General features: G+C 41.4%; 1 protein-coding gene across 1 annotated transcript in view; it reads right to left on the bottom strand.

Moving 5' to 3' along the window:
- The window catches only part of dmxl2 (Dmx-like 2), a 42,174-nt gene extending 25,128 nt beyond the window's left edge, over positions 1-17,046 (bottom strand). Inside the window, exons 1-22 of the mRNA XM_061813792.1 lie at positions 16,533-17,046; positions 8,079-8,204; positions 7,536-7,607; positions 7,341-7,419; positions 6,961-7,105; positions 6,493-6,559; positions 6,238-6,410; positions 5,983-6,163; positions 5,692-5,872; positions 5,312-5,530; positions 4,939-5,210; positions 4,252-4,521; positions 3,869-4,098; positions 3,596-3,798; positions 3,224-3,345; positions 2,869-2,958; positions 2,640-2,748; positions 2,409-2,528; positions 2,039-2,266; positions 1,588-1,874; positions 754-920; positions 28-667 (exon numbers count right to left, since the gene is read on the bottom strand). Coding sequence (XP_061669776.1) covers positions 28-667; positions 754-920; positions 1,588-1,874; positions 2,039-2,266; positions 2,409-2,528; positions 2,640-2,748; positions 2,869-2,958; positions 3,224-3,345; positions 3,596-3,798; positions 3,869-4,098; positions 4,252-4,521; positions 4,939-5,210; positions 5,312-5,530; positions 5,692-5,872; positions 5,983-6,163; positions 6,238-6,410; positions 6,493-6,559; positions 6,961-7,105; positions 7,341-7,419; positions 7,536-7,607; positions 8,079-8,204; positions 16,533-16,619 — 4,068 coding nt within the window. The 5' untranslated portion in view covers positions 16,620-17,046. The remainder of the gene's footprint in view (positions 1-27; positions 668-753; positions 921-1,587; positions 1,875-2,038; positions 2,267-2,408; positions 2,529-2,639; positions 2,749-2,868; positions 2,959-3,223; positions 3,346-3,595; positions 3,799-3,868; positions 4,099-4,251; positions 4,522-4,938; positions 5,211-5,311; positions 5,531-5,691; positions 5,873-5,982; positions 6,164-6,237; positions 6,411-6,492; positions 6,560-6,960; positions 7,106-7,340; positions 7,420-7,535; positions 7,608-8,078; positions 8,205-16,532) is intronic.
- Between the last annotated feature and the right edge of the window lie 1,049 nt (positions 17,047-18,095).

Below are 18,095 nucleotides of genomic sequence, written 5' to 3'. Positions count from 1 at the left end.
GTGATGATCATGATGATTATGACTCACCTTGGCACGACGAACCTTTCCCAAGTCCATGAGCTCAAGCAACTGGGTGGGGTGATACTGGGGTAGAGTCGGCGACAGTGAGTGAGCTGCCTCAAAAAGTCCACCCTCTTGAAGTCCTGCCGGGGCACGTAGCGCCTCATCCACTGCGGCGCTCCCTTCAAACACACTCTTAGCTCTGGCTCTCCCTTCAAAGACTGAGGAAGAAGCTCCATCAATGTCTGCAGATGACAGGTCGCCCTCTTCTCCCTCACCAGGCTTCTTGTCCTGGTGCCATTGGGCATATACGTGCATCTCACAATCCATGCCCACTACCAAGATGCCATCCCTCACCCAGGAGAGTGAGACTGGCAAAGAAGGTGTGCCATCGACAGAGGACAGGAGGTCTATGGTCCTTAGTAGGATCCAGCGAGAGCGGATCCCCTGTTTGATACTGCCCCCTAGAGGAAGGGTGATGACAGCCACACCCTCTTTGCTGCTTGTCTGCTCATTGACCATGCCAGAAATTCGACCATACATGAGAATGTTGGAGCCAACCCCCACAGTCAGGATATGAGAGCCATCTTCTTTTGACAACCAATCCAGGTGGACGTAATGCTTGATATTTGGTGAGTTATGGTCTCTGCTCATGTAAAGGTCCGATCTGTTTAAGAAACAAAATTTTCTTTCATATTTGAGACAGGTGGTAGCAGTACAGCAGCTAAGTGAAATAGGCCGTGCCCTCCTGACCTGCTGTAAACAAAGAGGTTGGAGTCCACACTGACTCTCGGGTCCAAGGTTGATGAGGGTCTGTTAAACTCTTCCAAATGCAGTGTTTGCTCCAAAACCCACTCGGAACCACCAGTTGATTCACACTCATATATAGACACGTGCATGGAGAACTCTTTTCCAGAAATCTGTTGGCCCCCCCCAAAAAAAATAAAAATAATAATAATAACAAAATGATCCACAAAAAGAAAAATCAATATTGCTTTATAAACTATTTCCCAATATTTCTTGTAAATGCAATGCTATTTTATTATTTTAATACAACAAAATTATATTTTCACTGTTGTATGTCCAATTATTGCCAATTTGATATTTTTTCCACAAATCGATACTTTGGGTCTGTGCCCACGTTGCCTGTTATTTTTACACATTATTAACCAATTTAAATTGTTGAAAACAACTTCAGGACAGATCGATTCACTCGCTTGCATACTTGAACTGTCTGAGAGGTGTTGTAAAACCTAAATCTATTTCTCACACTGGGAGAACTGTGCAGCATTATGTCGCCTCAAGATTATATATCTTGATTTATTTTTTCAAAGCAATAACGATAGAACAGGTTTAATGGAGTCTTGAGTTCCTGAGTGGTAGTTATTTTGGAAATGTGAGGATTGCGTCCGACAGTGACGATATGTATCTGTACATATGGTTTGATGACCATTTCATTGAAAAATATTTACATCACAATAAATGGAACAACAATCTACTTGATTTTGGTTGAACAGCCTTACCGCAACTGCATGTGTATTGAAATTGAATCGAGAGGCAACAATTAATTTGAAAAGGCAAATGTACCTGTCCATGACGTGACTGTTTAAAAGCCACAGCCAGCCTACCAATGTAGGAGCACGACACAGCGACGGGCCTCCCAGACACAAACACCGCGCTGTTGTTGTCTTCTTCCTCGTTCATTAAAGCCCAGGGCTCCCAGCGGTACATCCGCTTGTCATGATCATCGTCACTATCTCCATGGTCACCCTCGACGGCACAGCGCCAGAACCGCACTCGAGAGTCGGAGCAGGTAGTCACAATCAGATACGGAGCCAGGCACACAGGGTAGATAGAGGACGAACTGAGATGGCCTATTATCAGGAGGAACGAATGAGAAAAATACAAAGCAAGCGTCACGTGAACTGTCTCTCCACATTATCTCGACATGTAAATCATTTGCAAAACCAGCAAATTCAAAAATTATGATTGCAGTTGAATTATTTTAATTGGTGCAAAGGACAATACTCAAGCTGACCAGCAGACGGTGTGGCTCTGGTCACTTCTACCCCATGGGGCAAGTCTAATCGCTTGCTGTACACCAGTTTGGAACTGAGGATGAGTTTGCTGGCTGACTGCAAGTTGACCGTGGAGGCTGAGCGGGGAAGAGGCCTGACAGGGGAGGTCTCCGGAGATGAGTCAGCATTCACAACTTGATTGGGAACCATTAACTTGCTCTGGAAGCCAGAATTTTGGTTCAAGTCATCTGGACACAAAAACAGATCAAAATTAAAGCTGCGAGAGCAAATGTATTTTAAATTAGTGTCTAATGCCAGTGCTGATAACACATTTTCACAAAAAGCAGAACAACCAAAACAAGATAACGGTTTCCGATGCCCCTCTCTTACCAACACAGGCCTGGACAGATTGGAGGTGCAAGTGCCACATTTGTAGCACAGAGTTCCTGTTGAGATCCTTTTCGATCACCACCAGGAAAAACTTCTCAGAAAAAGGGGGAGGTTGGTAATCTGCTCAGAGAAAAAGTTTGATTTATATAGTTTCCTAATCAGGTGTAGTTGAGTTTGCAAATTTGCAGAAACTAGGGCAATATTCAATCCAAATCAGATAGAGTAGTGCACCTTCACCAGATGGAAAAGCAGTTGAGTGTGTGTCTGGTTCCTTTTGAGGTTTGTATCCTAGAATGAAATCCTCTTGGAAGACATGCAGCAGCTGGGTATTGGCACCACACTGTGTTGTACATGGAAATAGAAAATGGGATTATGTGGACACAATTTTAGCATTTCAAGCTTTGTGGCTTTTTTTTCTTGGATGGCAGATGTTAAATATAGAGCAAGATCACTAGTTTACCTGGTTTGTAATGACATCGAGCTCTATGATACAGCCAGGTCTGGCAGTGGATTGCTGGCTGACAATGTTAAACACTTCGCCAACTAGTTTCTGAATCACGTCACAAAAAAAGAATAGTGGTGAAGAGGCAAATATATTAGGTATAATATATTATGTTAATCTATGCTTTGGTGAAAATGATATTCTAATGTGATAATTTCATGTACGGTATTTATGTTTTTTTGGTGTCAAAGTTGACACACAACACCCTATAAATTAATCCACAAACTGAAACATAGGAAGTTATTAAGTTATTGTGATTATCATATGTGGTATCGGTTAGTGATTGTGTTTGTGTGTGTTCGTGTCCACTCACAGATGTTTCTGGATCTGACAGTTCATCTAGTAACTTTCTGGCGTCCACCACAGCTTGATAGAGACGAAGGTTCTTACCATCCGATGCCACAAAGCAGGCACTGGCACTATTACAGTATGTTCCTGAAGGGCAAAAAAAAACATAGGTAGACAGTAAATTAAAAGAGTGATTTATAAGGCTTTAGAATACATAAAGAAAATGTTTATATTCTTTTAGATGATACAGAAGGCTGTATAATGTATGATTTTATCTGAATGCTAGATATTTTGCATTTGTAAATACCAAACGCACGACTACTTCTCAGATGTAAAACATTTTCTTTTTGTCACTGAAGTTATCTTGAAATATTGTAAACATCTTTGCTATGTTTACCTAGTACAGAGCTGGGGACAAGTGAAGGTAGCCAAGCAACATTGCTGAAAGCAGAGGTATGCAGAGAATTGATTCGAGCCAGTTCAGAAACCCCTCCGGTGCATGAGAGGGGTCCAATGTGATCCACTCGCCACAAAATGAGTTCACTGTAGATGGCATTGGGGTCATGGAAGGTCCTTGTTGCTGCGTTACGAAGCTGCTTCCTGAAAACAAAAACCAAACAGCATTACCTCTTTTCGTTGTTGTTCATTTTTCCTTGTTCTTGCTCCTTACCGAGGAAGTCCCTTTGGAAGGGGAAAGGTAGGAGGTTGTTCTCCATCTATGCTGCCAGGAGCTGAAGGAGGTGTAAGAAGTGCGTTGTGGTGCGAGGAGGTGAGCAGCAGAGGCAGCACTGTGTGACAGGCTTGGTCATTCAAATGGAAACGGTGGCCACAATAGCGAAATTGGTGGGACACGGTCAAGACATTGGAGAATGCTGAGCGCTCGGCAAACGTCACAGCCCACTGGAAAGAAAGTCAACAAAAGATTATGGAGGAATGATGAAAGCACAAGTAAAGATATGCATTCAGTAAGGATATGGATTTGAACGCTCTCGGGGCTTCTTTTTTTTCCCCTGAAGATTCTGCTATAATCTGAGATCTTTTTCCTCCCCACACCTGGTTAAGCGATCCATCTACATGCTTTGAGACCATCATGACAGCAGGACTGATGCCAAGATTGGGGTTACAAGAAGGGGCCAAGGCGAGCCAACCGAGGCCCGTCGAGGCCGAGGCAGAATGCGAGACATGCTGAACCATCCTCCCCTGCTCGCCGGCCCTGGAGCTCTCCCTCTCAGTCAGCGTACAGGCATACATCAGGATATTTTTACTTAGAGAGTTGGCATCGCCTGTTGGAAATGCCACTGGGATACGGGAGGAAAAGGACACCTGTAGGGAGATTTAGAAGGAAAGAAAATCAAAAAGAATAACTCGTCCACCAGCCATAATATACTTTGCACTATACTTGATCATCTCTGCTGAGAGACAAAGCAAGAGCTGTATCAAACATCTGCTTTTAATAAGATAATCAAATTCAATTTAAATGCATGCTGTGTGATTTACTGAGATATTTCTAATATGAGACATACTGAGAAGTGACAACAATAATTTGGTTGCCTTACTTAACTTCACAAGAGAGGCAAAGTAATGCACTATAATCACCGGTGAGTGTATGCCTCAATGAGCTTGTGGTGCAGAAATCATTACTTAAAGCAGGCAGGCTAAAACTTGGGGGGAAAACTTATGTGTGACAAAACAAGCAGGACACTGCAATGTTTTCGTCTTATCATTTGATGCTGCGATTACCTGAACCTGTCTGAAGATGCCCTGGTTGAATTCATCCAAGTACTTTACATGCCAAACAAGGAAAGAGCCATCAGTCGGGTGGATTGTGAACAACATGTCAGGACTCTTATTCCACTCTGTGATTAAAATCTCCAGCTTTCTCTCGAGCAGCATTGAGGGTAAAGGCAAGCTGGAGCTGGATCCTGGTGAGGATGCCTTCGTGCTTCCCTGCTCCACTGGCTCACCTTCCTCTCCAAGCTCAGATGAGGCTTTTTCAGACATCTCATCGAGGTCTAAAAAGCCAAAGAAAATGTGCTCAGTCATCTGCTCGAGCTAAACATGCATTGAATTGAATTAGTGTCTTAAGAGGATGTCCACTAGACCGAGGTCATACCATAGTCGAACTTCAAAGGGGATCCTTCAGGGTCCAGGGGGTCTTCTGTTGGATGGTCTAGCTGCTGTTCAGAGAACTTGCGGAGCTGTAGCATGAAAAGATCCATGGAGCAGGTGAAGCTTAGGTCTTTGTTATTGAGCCAGTGAACCACAAATCCTCCCGCCCCGCTGCCATCATCTGCGTTGAAGAGTGCAGAGTCTGCCAGCATTGATGGGATGTCTGAGAGTGAAAACAAGAAATAAAAAGGAAGCAGAGAAGCATCAATCATTGAGTCCCCCCACCCAAAAACAAAAACAAACAAAAAAAAAAAAAAACCAAACAATACAAGTGAGAACAGAACATGCTGTAACTAACAGACCTATAAACGGATTTAACGCTACCTGTGTTGGGATTAATACTGGCTGAGATGTGGAAGTGACACAAGGCGTTGGCATGATGAGCAATGTGGCGGTGAGTGTGCGGATCCTGTGTGCCAAGCTGAGAGGGGAGCAGCTCACTGTGAGCTACCAAAGCAGATGATCGTCGTCTTCCCCGACGCAAATGCTTCAGGTGGTGAATAGACTGTTTAAACAAAGCAAAATATTATAAAATAGCAAAGATTGCAATTTCGGCTGCATATAAAAAAAAAAAAACCTTTCAATAAATTCTTTCTGTCTGTTCTATTTTGTTACCTCCAAAGCATGCTGGATTTTATCCTTATTGCCTGCCAAGCCTGGCAAACTGGAGCTAAAAGAGTGCGTGTTCTCAGATATTTGCCCCCCAAGCAAGCTGTCCTCAGGAAGGAGGGTCTCAGACCACAGCCTACACACCCCATCCTCACAGGATGTCAGCAAAACATTGCTCACGGAACCCCTACAAGAAAAATGAAGAATCCACTTAATAATTAGGAATTACAGTTCTTCATTTTCTTAATGTGATTTTCTTACTTTGGCATGTACTTGCTTGTCTTTCTCCAGGATATACCTGTGACCGAGCGGGGATGCGCGAGGTAAACAAATGAGAAGTGAACAGAGGAGGGTTTTTTATCTGAGGGGTCCTGGACTACCACTGCAGAACGCCAGCCCGTGGTGGGATACCACACTTTGAGCAAACAGTCATCCTTCATAAACATGAACAACACAAAAATTTTAGTTATTCAAAATTGTTTCCTTTTGTTCTGCAAAGTCACGTTATTGTCCCACCTTCCCAACTGTTGCGAAGTACTCTCCATCGGGGGACCACTTGGCAATATGCACAGATGCAGCAGTCCTGTGGGGGGGGGGCGGGCACAAACACTTGCGTTAGCAGGAAAGACGGCTCATTCACAACATCCACATCAGCTGGCAATTTGCAAAGATGTGTTCTTTTTGGTACTTTCACTTCCCTGTTACGGGGGGTTTTACCAATTGTGCAAGTTTGTCATCAGATGAAAATGAATGCTTTCAACGTAAATTCAAAAATCATATGATTACCAGAGAACACGGGATCAATTTGACGCATTTTGCAAATGTGGGGCATGTTATGATATTTGGGCTACATTGAAAACAAGAATAATAATAATTAGAATTTTCCCATGTTTTTAAAAATTCCAACTAGATTTGAGGTTTTCTACAAATCACAATGAAGAAAGGGTACATTTTCCCCATCAAATATGCATGAGCAAGACCCACTTGCACTGCCAGACACAACTCCAGTCATTAAGAACGGGATGGGGCTTGTCCTCAGTAGCCTGGCCATCCTCCTCCTCGATTAGTGCGTCTGCCAGCGGCGGGGCCCACAGCTGGAGCCGCTCGGTTGCTGCTAGGATACGGTTCCCTGAGAAAACAACGGCGCTAGGTGACGTCTCGTGGCCCAAGTGGATTACTAAACACCATAGAACACCGTGTGTATTATGGGGGTTAGATAATACACAATTTCAAATGTTCTTCAGGCCAAACGAAGGGGCTAAGGAGGTACAAGCGGTATATGGAAAAGATTATTTTAGTCCCATGTTTGAGGGGAATAAAAACATTAACGGGCTGATTTAATCACACAGAATGCAAAGGCATACCCTGTGGGTCCCAGGCCAGGTTGTAGGTGATGGCATCAAGGAAGAACTGCCCTGTCTTTTGCCACTGATAGTTAAGTTGCTGTTAGTGACAGGAGAGCAACACACACCATGCATTGTTATTAGCTACTACTATTCATCATATTAGATTTTTCTATAAACAACTACTTTTCACTCGACAATTATTGATATTCCTACCTTGTGACGTTTATTCGGGTTGGTAGAGAGAGGTTCAAAGATGCAGACTGTGTTTCCGTAGGAGGCGGCAATCTACAAATAAGCGTAATTTAAAGCCATTATGAATTATCGTAAAAATCATCTGTTTCCAAAAAGTCACAAACACACACAACAAAGACAAAATGAGGAAAATCAGTACAATGCTATGTGTGGCAGTATATTAAAGTTTCACAAAATGATCCCTCTATGTATCAAGGGTGTATACTGTAATAATAATAACAACAATAATAAAGAAGAGCAACAGTAACTTTCAGTCATTTTTTTTTTCTTTTCATTCCCTGTCCTCTTCCATCTGTTGCCTTTTAAGAACTGGCCACATTTTCACATGAATCTCAGCCAACAAAGTTAAACATGCAAAGGCCATTAACTACTTAGACACTTTAGAATTGTAATGTGGTTCTAGAACAGAATGACTGCAGACAAAGCCAAAAAAAATAAATAAAATAAAAAACAAAAACTGTGGAGGAGGGAATTAATCTGAGTGTGCGTGAGGTCAACACTTACCCTGCCAAGCTGATGGGAGCACTCCACGCAGCCCACTTGAATGTTCCCATTCTGAGCTCCTGGGATTATCTGCACACACTCGAAGTCACTAGCTAAGATCACCACATCGCAACCTGAGCCGTAGGCCTGAAAATGAAAAGGTCCGTAATTAAAATGAGCCTCTTGTTTTTTAAATACAAGCAAATAATAAATAATTGTAGGTGCAGAAAATTGAATGGTTTCTATACACAATATACAATACAAAAGTAAAGCCCTTAAAATGGGGAGGACCATAAAGCATCAACACCATGGAGACAACAATGAACCCACGTTACTTACAGTAAATACTCTATTTAGAGTTACCTTCAGATGATGCTTATCGAATTTTAGCCTCAATAAAACAAGCACAAACTGACAATGTCACACATTGGCAAAAAAATATGGCCAGCAATATTTTGAATTTAACAAACAGTAAGACATTAAAGGATTTTAGAGGTAAAAGAGCGGGAGGAAGACCAAAGAAAAGGTTGATGGATGTTGTGAGGGAGGACATGAGGACAGTGGGTGCGAGAGAGGAGGATGCACGAGATAGGCTTAGATGGAAAAAGATGACACGTTGTGGCGACCCCTAACAGGACAAGCCGAAAGAACAAGAAGAAGACAATAGACAAAAAGAACAATAACTTTGAGGAAATACAGGCAGATTGTAACCGCAAAGGAGACTACGTGGGCTATAAATAGCAACTGTACACCAGGAGAGAACAAGAAACCTTGTTTCAATTTCATGTTCACTGTGCAAAAGGTTCATTCAAGAACCACCATCAAAATAGGGAATTTCGAACGCAAGCAGAAAAAGACTCAATGAATTAAACCTAACGAGCTTTAAATCATTTGGAGTTAAAGTGATACTTTTATTGCTTTGACTTGAACACACACAAAAAAAGCATTATCATCATCATCCTCATTAGGGGAAAAATAAAAGAATAATGAGTCTAGGTCTAGGTCATAACAGAAGAAACCTGCTATTGGCTAAACCTCAACGGTCATATTTGTGTTCGAATTTGACAGCAGGGTACACTGGCCTCAGAGCAACAAGCGATTCAGAACGGCAGCTCGTGTCTTTCATTATTCAGGAGAACAGGAGGAGAGGCTGGGAACCACTGAGTCACACAATGGGGACGCTTTACAGCCACCACTCTAAAACAAACTAATCGTGGCGGTTACGCCGCCGACGGTTGAAGCAAGAGGACTCTTTGCACGCTGAATGTGAGAGGCGAGTGAAAGGGAAAATGCAGTCTGCGCTTTACTAGTCCCCCGCTACATCTGCTGCAGCACATTACGACTTCGAATTAAAAAGCGGTCACCGTCACGCACTGTCTGAGGCTGCTGTGTATGTGATGGAGAGTCCCTTTCATTCTCAATGAGAGCGAGTCATTTAGAGCTAGCTGCAGAATAGTAAACATGCCATTATGATATGGAGTCTCTCATCACCTCTTTGTTCATTTGGGTTGTGTATCCTGTTTCTCTTTCATCAGCTACATGAACTAGTTAGTCTCATACATAAACAAAGTGCTGAGCTAAAGGTGTACAAACAGGGACTGTTTTTTAGTCATGGGAGCATAATACTAGTGTATGGTATGATGGTTAATGGTGACAAAATATACATTTAGAAACATAGCCGCCGTTGATAACGGTCTACTTGTTTTGTAATATTTAGATCAATAAGGAGGAGCGTAAAAATAGACCACTTATCACCTCTGGTATCAAATTTAGTGCTGACGGTACACTGTGGCGATCAGCATTACAAGATAATGGAAAGAACCGTTATTATCACAGTACTCTTTGACTATCATAGTTATGCAGATGACACACACTTAAATGTAGCAGTGTCTCCAGATGACTATAGATCAATTGATGTGTTCTGCCGGTGTAGATAAATAAGTAGATAAATAACTGGGTGAGACAAAACGTCCTTCAACTAAACCACAACGAAACCGAGATATTTGTTTTTGGCAATAAAGAAAAAACGATTGCTATTCGTCAATACCTGGACTCATTATCTTTAAAAAGGAAAGACCAAGTCCGAAACCTTGGTGTTGTGATAGATTCCAACCTAACTTTCAACATTCATGTCAAATCAATGAATAAAACTGCCTTTTACCATCTGAAAAACATATCTACAGTGAAGGCTTGCATGTTTCACGCAGACCAGGAGAAGCTCATCCATGCTTTTATCTAAAATAGACGTGTCTATTGTAATGGTCTTCTAACTCAGTTCCCCCCCAAAAAAAGCATTAAACAGCTGCAGCTCATTCAGAATGCTGCTGTTCGTGTTGTGACCAGAACAAAGCGATCAGAACACATAGCTCCAATTTTTAAGTATTTACACTGGCTTCCAGTTAGTTTTAGAATATATCTTAAAATTTCTGCTAATGGTCTATAAATCACGAAATAGATTAGGTCTTGAATACATGAAAGAAATCCTAATGGAATACAAACCCAGTTAGGCTCTGAGATTGACAGACTCAGGTTTAATAATGGAGTGCAGGGCCAAAGCAAACATGGTGAAGTAGCATTTAGCTATTATGCTGCAAAAAAAAAAATTGGAATAAGTTGCCATCAGAGGTGACGTCAGTCCCAAGTCTGAGTGTTTCCAAATGCATTTTACTAGTACTTCCACTTTTCAGTGATAATGCTTTCACTAAAATCTATTTTAATTGTACTTTTCAAATGTTTTTTCACGTATTTGAATGCTTTTAATCATCTAAAGTGCATTTAGTTACCTTGTGTATGAAATGTGCTCTACATATGAATTTGCTTTGCTCTAATGACAGCATACAGAATGGTGTCAATTGGTTTCTTAGGATGGTCGTGTTGTGTTGATTATCTTATTCATACAAGTCATTTTGACAGGAAATACACTATAATATAAAACAAGAAATTGAACTAATAAAAATCAGCATGTTTGTGCTAAAAAAATACAATAAACGGATATGAACAAAACTTTGCTCAGGGGTACAACGGCCGAGGATTAACCCAGGACATTTTGGTGAAGATCTGGATTGATCTATTTTCAATGTTTGAGTCACTATATTAATTAATTACAATGATCAATGGAACTGTCCACGTTGCAGAATCACATGCCGTCTGTCATCTTCCATACAGCCGGAAATAGCCTGTAAACTAATGAACAGATGGACGTAGAGAAGCGTAATTCTCTCTTTTTTTTTGTGTTCACAACGCAGGCTTAGCAGAACCCTGCACTGCACTGCCTGAGTGACATTTGGGTTATACTTTGTCATCACAGCATTGCTCCTGGAAAAATGTACGACTTTTATTCAGTATAGACGGTTGGCTGGTTATGGTTTGTACTTTGCATTCTTTGGACTTGAAAACATATGCTAGACCTGGTGGGATTAGTGGGATTAGTGGGATGTGACCAAACGCTGTTGCTAAAATGTGAATGAATGCATGTATAATATCGACAGTATTTGGAAAGATTGCTTACTTAAATTGACTGCACGGATGGATTTATTAAAATAACTTAAATAGAATTGGGGAGGTGGTTGACTTTTTGAGCTGATGCAAATCAGCACACAGGCACTGTCAGTTTTACTTCGACTGAACTGTTTAATGCAACGTTCCACCTTGTCAGTGTTTGCACCAAGAATGTGGCAGACTCCCTGGATGGGTATTGACCTTTTGGATTGCAGTACTATAGACGCAAATTGTTTGTAGGATGAGCACAGAAGTAACATCAATTCCACTCAAACATGCATGTGAAAATCACAAAACAGAAAATGTCTCAAAAATGGCAATTTCTAATGGGCTCCACTTGAAATGTTTGGCCTTGCTCAATTCTGGGAAACTCCAGTGTGGTTTCACAACAGACACCATTCTAGTTTCCTGGAGGACAGATCGCTTTGTCATTGGAGCATTTTTAAATTACCAATGAGATCGATCTATCTATCTATCTATCTATCTATCTATCTATCTTTCCAAAAAGCATCTTTTAATGGCAATTCTGAATAAACTCACACAAACTCACACACACAAGGAAGAGGAATCCATTTTTTTTAAAACATGTATGAACATAGTCATGCACTGTGACAATGAGAGTAGATAAGAGGAAGAGAGTGAGTGAAAGAGATCCCTTCAGTAGTTCTTCCATCCGATGCCTCCTATTCCCAGTGCCTAACTCAATCATGCAGACATGATGTGCTGCTGCTGCTGCAGCTGCTCCCATCATATTTTTGCACAATCTTGGCTGCAGCAGTCAAAAGCCTGAGCGGGCAATATTTTTAATCCCAAAATGAAACATTTTTGGCTAAAAGAGAACTCGATTATTTAGACAGCCTATATCCCAGAGATCTACTTTGACCACACAACGTATTGTTAGGATGTAATCGGCCTTATGCTTCGTATCTGCGGTATGAATTCTGTCAGCAGTGTGACGGACTACTGTGCACATTCAGTTTCAAACAACACCATACTGTGCTCTAACTAATTCCAATTTTGTCCAAACATTTACAATTTAACCTCTGCCGGCAAGGGCAACCTCTACAGTATATCATTAACTAACTCTGGGGATAAAGTATAATTGTTCAAAGTGAAAAGCAAGCCCATTGCTTCAGAACTTCCATCTATCTCTCTTGAAAGCAAATTGCCACGGCAATGACAGTGACCACTGCGCTCTCTAAACAACAAGCAAATATGTTATATGTCAGAAAGGTTGTCGGGCTGGTGTCCGCAAAGATGTTTTTAAAATTGAAACTAAGAATTTTACGATTGGAAATAACCCCCCTAAAGTCTAATGCACTTTCTGCCAGGCTGTCATGTAGCTTTCATCCGTCTTCGAGATCCTTTCCAAATTTGTCATCACGACCATCTTGATGTTATTCATGCCTTACAAATGATCTCCTACATGGATCCAGGTCGGATGAGTGGGAAGGTTGCAACAGCACAGCGATGTTCTTCTAGGCCAGGAACTGTCAGATGCTCGGGATGGTAAAGCAGCCACGATTTGTCTTACCAACACTCTCGCCGCTTTTCTCACAATAAACTCTATAGTTCTCTAGATATTTTATGATACCAGGCCTAGAAATTTTCTAACATATGTCATTTGGTCATCGTAATCTACGCCTGCCATCTTGTTTTCATCCATGCTTCTCTAGCAGTGCATTATTACAGTAACACGAACCTTCGTTCATTGTTAATACATTGTAAGACTTGGCAGTCTTGAGACTTCTTTTTACCCAGGATGGGTTCAAGTCATCCTGTGCTGGATTTAAACAAGCAACCCCGGAACATATGATCTTGTTTGCATGTTTCAAAGTACCAACAGATACAATGTTCTTTTTTTTTGTACACACAGAAAAGGCAAACCTTTTAACAAAAAAAAAAAAAAAAAAAATCACAGTCACGAGAGCACCGTCCCTGAAGCATTGTGGCATGTCAATATGGATTTAAGCAAATTCCTGTCTTATCAGTTTCAAGTTATTTGAGTCGTGATTGCAGGTTAGGACAAACACATTTTAGTCAGAAATAAAAAAAGTTTTATGCTTGCGTTTGTTGCATGTGTTTTCCAGGGGTCTGGCCCAAGTGAGTGAAAACAGTGCACATATTGTCTAGTGTTCTTCAAACGTCCTCTTGGACACAGAGGGAAAACACCAAGTGCATAAACTTGGGCCTTGGGGCAACACGCACGACTTTGGCTTCAGAGCTAGCTAGGCTCCGACATTGTTGACCGGATCCGAGCCTCAGAGCAAAGCTCGCATGCATTCACGGCCTCCATCTGGGGTCAACATGGAGAGGACAAGTCTTCTATATTTTGAAGCTCAAACGGGAATGAGTCTAAAAAATGAGGCTAAAATAAAATACCCCAACAAACTACAAGCAGCAGCCAATGTGTGCAATAAAAGGCATACAAAATGAAGAAGTATAAATTTGGCAGCGACTGCACCGGCCTTAAACTTTATTAGGACAACTGTCACAACACCTTAGAAGCAGTCGTTGTGCAAAATGCTTCTAAACTGTCGACTAAAGCCCCTGCAATGCGGCTTCTGCCACGAAATGTGAAAAGAGAAAGTTAAATAAAACCTACAAATCAGGCATTGACGGAGAGAGCTTAACAAAAGGCTGCCAAGAAAAACTGAAGATTTAGATGATGCTGTCTCAGTGGAAATCATTGGAAAAAAAAAAAATCAATACTATCACCACCATTATCATTTATTTTACAAACGAGCTAAACAAAACCATTTTGCGTTCCACTCGTCTCTTTTTGGTTTATTTCAAATGGCCCGCTTGAGGTAAATGTGTAAGATAATTGGAAGGGATTAAGAGTGGACTATTCCACACTATTTGCCATTGTGACAGCAACTGTAAGACAGCGTATTCATGTGCTACATAAAATGCAATACTGACTGAGCAATAGAAAAGTCAATTAACTGTAATTCGCCAGTCTCTCAATGAACACATTATGTCTGAATTTCTACTACCTTTATTATTATTTTTTTTTAATCAATGTACCTGTTTAAATGTAAACTACAGCCAGAGGCAGGCTCCTCTCCCTCGCAGGCAAAGTATCTCACGTAAGATCTTTTCAATTGACACTTTACACATTTAAAAATTTGGTATAAGATAGCAAAAAAAAAACAAACAAAAAATCATCATTCATGCCACGTACCGAGGAAACTCTGCACTTTGCCACCAGGTAAAAACGCCTGATGTCCAACCTCCTATATAAAGATAATATAACAGGGAAAGTAACCCCGAGCCACAAGGGGACCCGACTCCCGAGAGATGGCTGACACTGTCTGATATCAGTGACAAAACAATGACACTGCAACATGTCGTGACTCCACCACTTACTAGCGGTTCCTGGCTGGTGGATAGTATAGGGGGCCCTGAGATACAGCGGATATTGGTCTATATATCAACAACACATCTGGAAAAAAAAACCCTCATTACACGTTGGGGTCCCCTACGAAGAGGCTTTTTTATTTTAAGTAAATCCGCCATCTTAGTGGAATTTTCTCAAACACATGGCATGAGCCTGTGAATCTCAACAGGTCCAAAATACTAAATTCATCCAAAAACTATTGCATACTCAAAGCATATGACCTATTCTATAGGCCACACTGGTCTTCTTATAAATAATGTTCCATTAAGTGGAATTTATAGGAAAGGCGATGATCTTTTGAGACTCCCATTTGGAGGACCCCCTCGCAATTTCAGTTTGTATGACTTTGGTCTTGTCCATTTATTTTCATTAATTAATAACGGTATTGTCCTTCAGGCCCCATATCTCAGTGGCGATAGTATTTGGTCTACTCCCCAAGAGGGGTCACGTCAGGAAGGGCATCCGGCGTAAAAACTGTGCCAAACAAATATGAGCGTTCGTCTGAGATGTCACGCTGTGGCGACCCCTAATGGGACAAGCCGAAAGACACTTACTAATAATGGTATTGTCCTGGTGCATTATGGGCAGGTGATGTCACACAAAAACTTGCCTCAAAAGGCCTTTTTTTCCTGACAAACAAAAAACCTCACCCAGTTTCCAAAATTCTTGTTGCATTGTGCTCAGGTTAAAGTGGCCAAGCACACTCATCCTTTTGGCAAACTGTCATCTATAAGGAATCTTCTTATGTTGCTATTCACATTCATTTCTATTTTAGTCAATAATTGAACAAACAATAGTGTTGTTTGTCATTCTTTGTTTTGTTTTTTTGCCTTTCAAAGGTCCGGGCTCCATTATCCTTCTTGTCTTGGCACTGCTTGCATGTGACATAAAACATGGTGCGGTTTTCACAAGCATTAAGATAAATTTGGCATTATTTCCAAGAGGCCTGCAGCGCGTGTCCATATAAGGCTGTCTACGTCACGGCTGATGCTGGGATGACAGTGAGCTAATGATCCGTGAGGGGGATTTAACGCATAATGGTTACGAGCTAAGCAACTTGTACAAGCAAACACGAGAATGCCTTTCACGTCGATCGCACAGCACCCCCTCGTAATGCGCACGGTCACATTCATAACAATTTATCGCGCCGTGTTTGCCAGTGACTTTAATGGATGAGCAAAGGGATTCCCTTGCAGTAATTGTAACGTGAAATGATGCTGCTAAAGGTCATTGAGTGACAGGCGTTACATTCGGTGCATTAAAAAAAAACAGCGGAAATTGACAAGTTCTGCTATCGAGGTGCAAAGGGCAGCTAATAAAAATGTTGTTTTTTTGTTTTGTTTTTTGTTTTTTTTATGCAATGCAGGGCGGGTTGACAACGAGGACAGGCGGACAAGTCTCGAGTGTTTGGGATTCGGGCGGTGCGGCAGTTTGCTAGCTTCCTAGCCGGTTAGCTTTAGCGAGCTAGCTCGTCTCCCGTCCAGATGGTTTGAGGCTAGCTAGCTACCCACTCACTGAGCTCGTCACTAGTTAGCCTCAATTGGCAGTCAAATAATATCAAAATATAAACTCACCGTGAACGGAACGTCATTCACGCTTCCAACGGAGTAGCAGCAATCCCCGGGGTTCACGGCTCCCGTCAACACTTGGTGCAGATGCATGTTTCGTTCTAATTTCACTTTATTTTATTTTTTGGGAGGGGGGGGGGCGGCAATAGCAGATGCCGTCTTTTTAATTATTTATAGGGAGTCCACCCTGTCGATTTCTCCATGTAGCAGCAACCGGGAATTCCATCAGTTTAAAAAAAAAAAAAAACAATAATGAAAAACGTTCCCGACGTCGTCTCGCTCCACAGACGGTCGGCTTCGCTTCGAGGCCAGCCGTAAGAATGTAATTTCACTTGACCGTGTCATCCATTTAGGCGAGCAAAAGCGGCCGTCCGTCGCCTCTCGCTGTCGGCACCATCCCCGCGATGAATCGTGCGAGCCGAGGCGGCTGAAGCTCTGCGGCGAGCCAGGCTGACGTGCGCGTTCACGCCGTTGCCTAGGCACGACTGGCTGCTCGTAGAACCGCAGCGCATAGATCGCAAACAGTCGCGCACAACTGATTCATTATTCATTTCCCCGCCCCGAATTAAAACAATCCACTGGAGAATAGAACAAACATTCCTTTATAAATCGTTCATTATTATTATTATTATTATTATTATTATTGTTCCGCCGCCCAGGACACCCTTCGCCTCTATTTAGGCTGCTCCATGATGATAATGATGATGACGATAATATCACGGCTACTGTAACACTTGTACCTTGATGTTAATATAAACTATATTTAAAAAAATATATTATAAGCTGGATAATTGTTGGCAAAACAGAACACAGCAGGCGGCATCCATTTAATCACGTGTTGCTGTCAATCATTTTGTAACTTAAAACAAAAACGAACGTGTACCGTCGTTGCTAAAAATCTTTTTGCAAACTTCAGAATTTGCATTTTCACACCTGTGACAAAAGTGATGCTCATAAAATGCAAAACAAAACAATCAAAGAAAAATCAAAGATAAAGATAGACATAAAGAAATAGATCAATTATGTGACCCTCGTGAGGATAAGCGGCAAAGAAAATGGATGGATGGATATTTATTCAATCAAACAATAAATATGTTCGATTTAAAGTATGCCAGTTCCCTTTACATTGCGGTTTAGTTTTATTTCCTGTTGTTGCACAATTTCTTTTGTGTGAATATGTCCGTCAATGGGAGAGGAACAGAAGTTTAGTGTCGACTGATGCGAGCATGACCTCACACGCGCTGGCTGAAGTTTGGATGTAAAAAAAAAAAAATTGATTTTTTTTTTTTTTAAACGCACGTTGCTCGCTATGATTTTTGCTACTCACAGGCTTAGCTGCACTGTGTTTGTTTACAGAGTAAACAAGTGTCTAAAGCACAAGGCAGCCAAATTTCACATGGCTTACGTTGTGTATTCCATTTGGGGACTTGTTGTACCTCTGTAATAAAGTGGAAAAAATCTAAATAAGAATAGAATGCACAAAATTTTTTTACAAAATCTTTGCGAAATACCCAAAATGGTTCAGTAACCCAATTTAGCTCACGACCCACCTGTTTAGAATCACTCCAC

This window comes from Syngnathoides biaculeatus, chromosome 3 (genome assembly GCF_019802595.1).
Source record: "Syngnathoides biaculeatus isolate LvHL_M chromosome 3, ASM1980259v1, whole genome shotgun sequence".
NCBI lineage: Eukaryota > Metazoa > Chordata > Actinopteri > Syngnathiformes > Syngnathidae > Syngnathoides > Syngnathoides biaculeatus.
The sequence above is the reverse complement of the archived record's forward strand: the minus strand, read 5'-3'. Positions and strand labels throughout refer to the sequence as shown.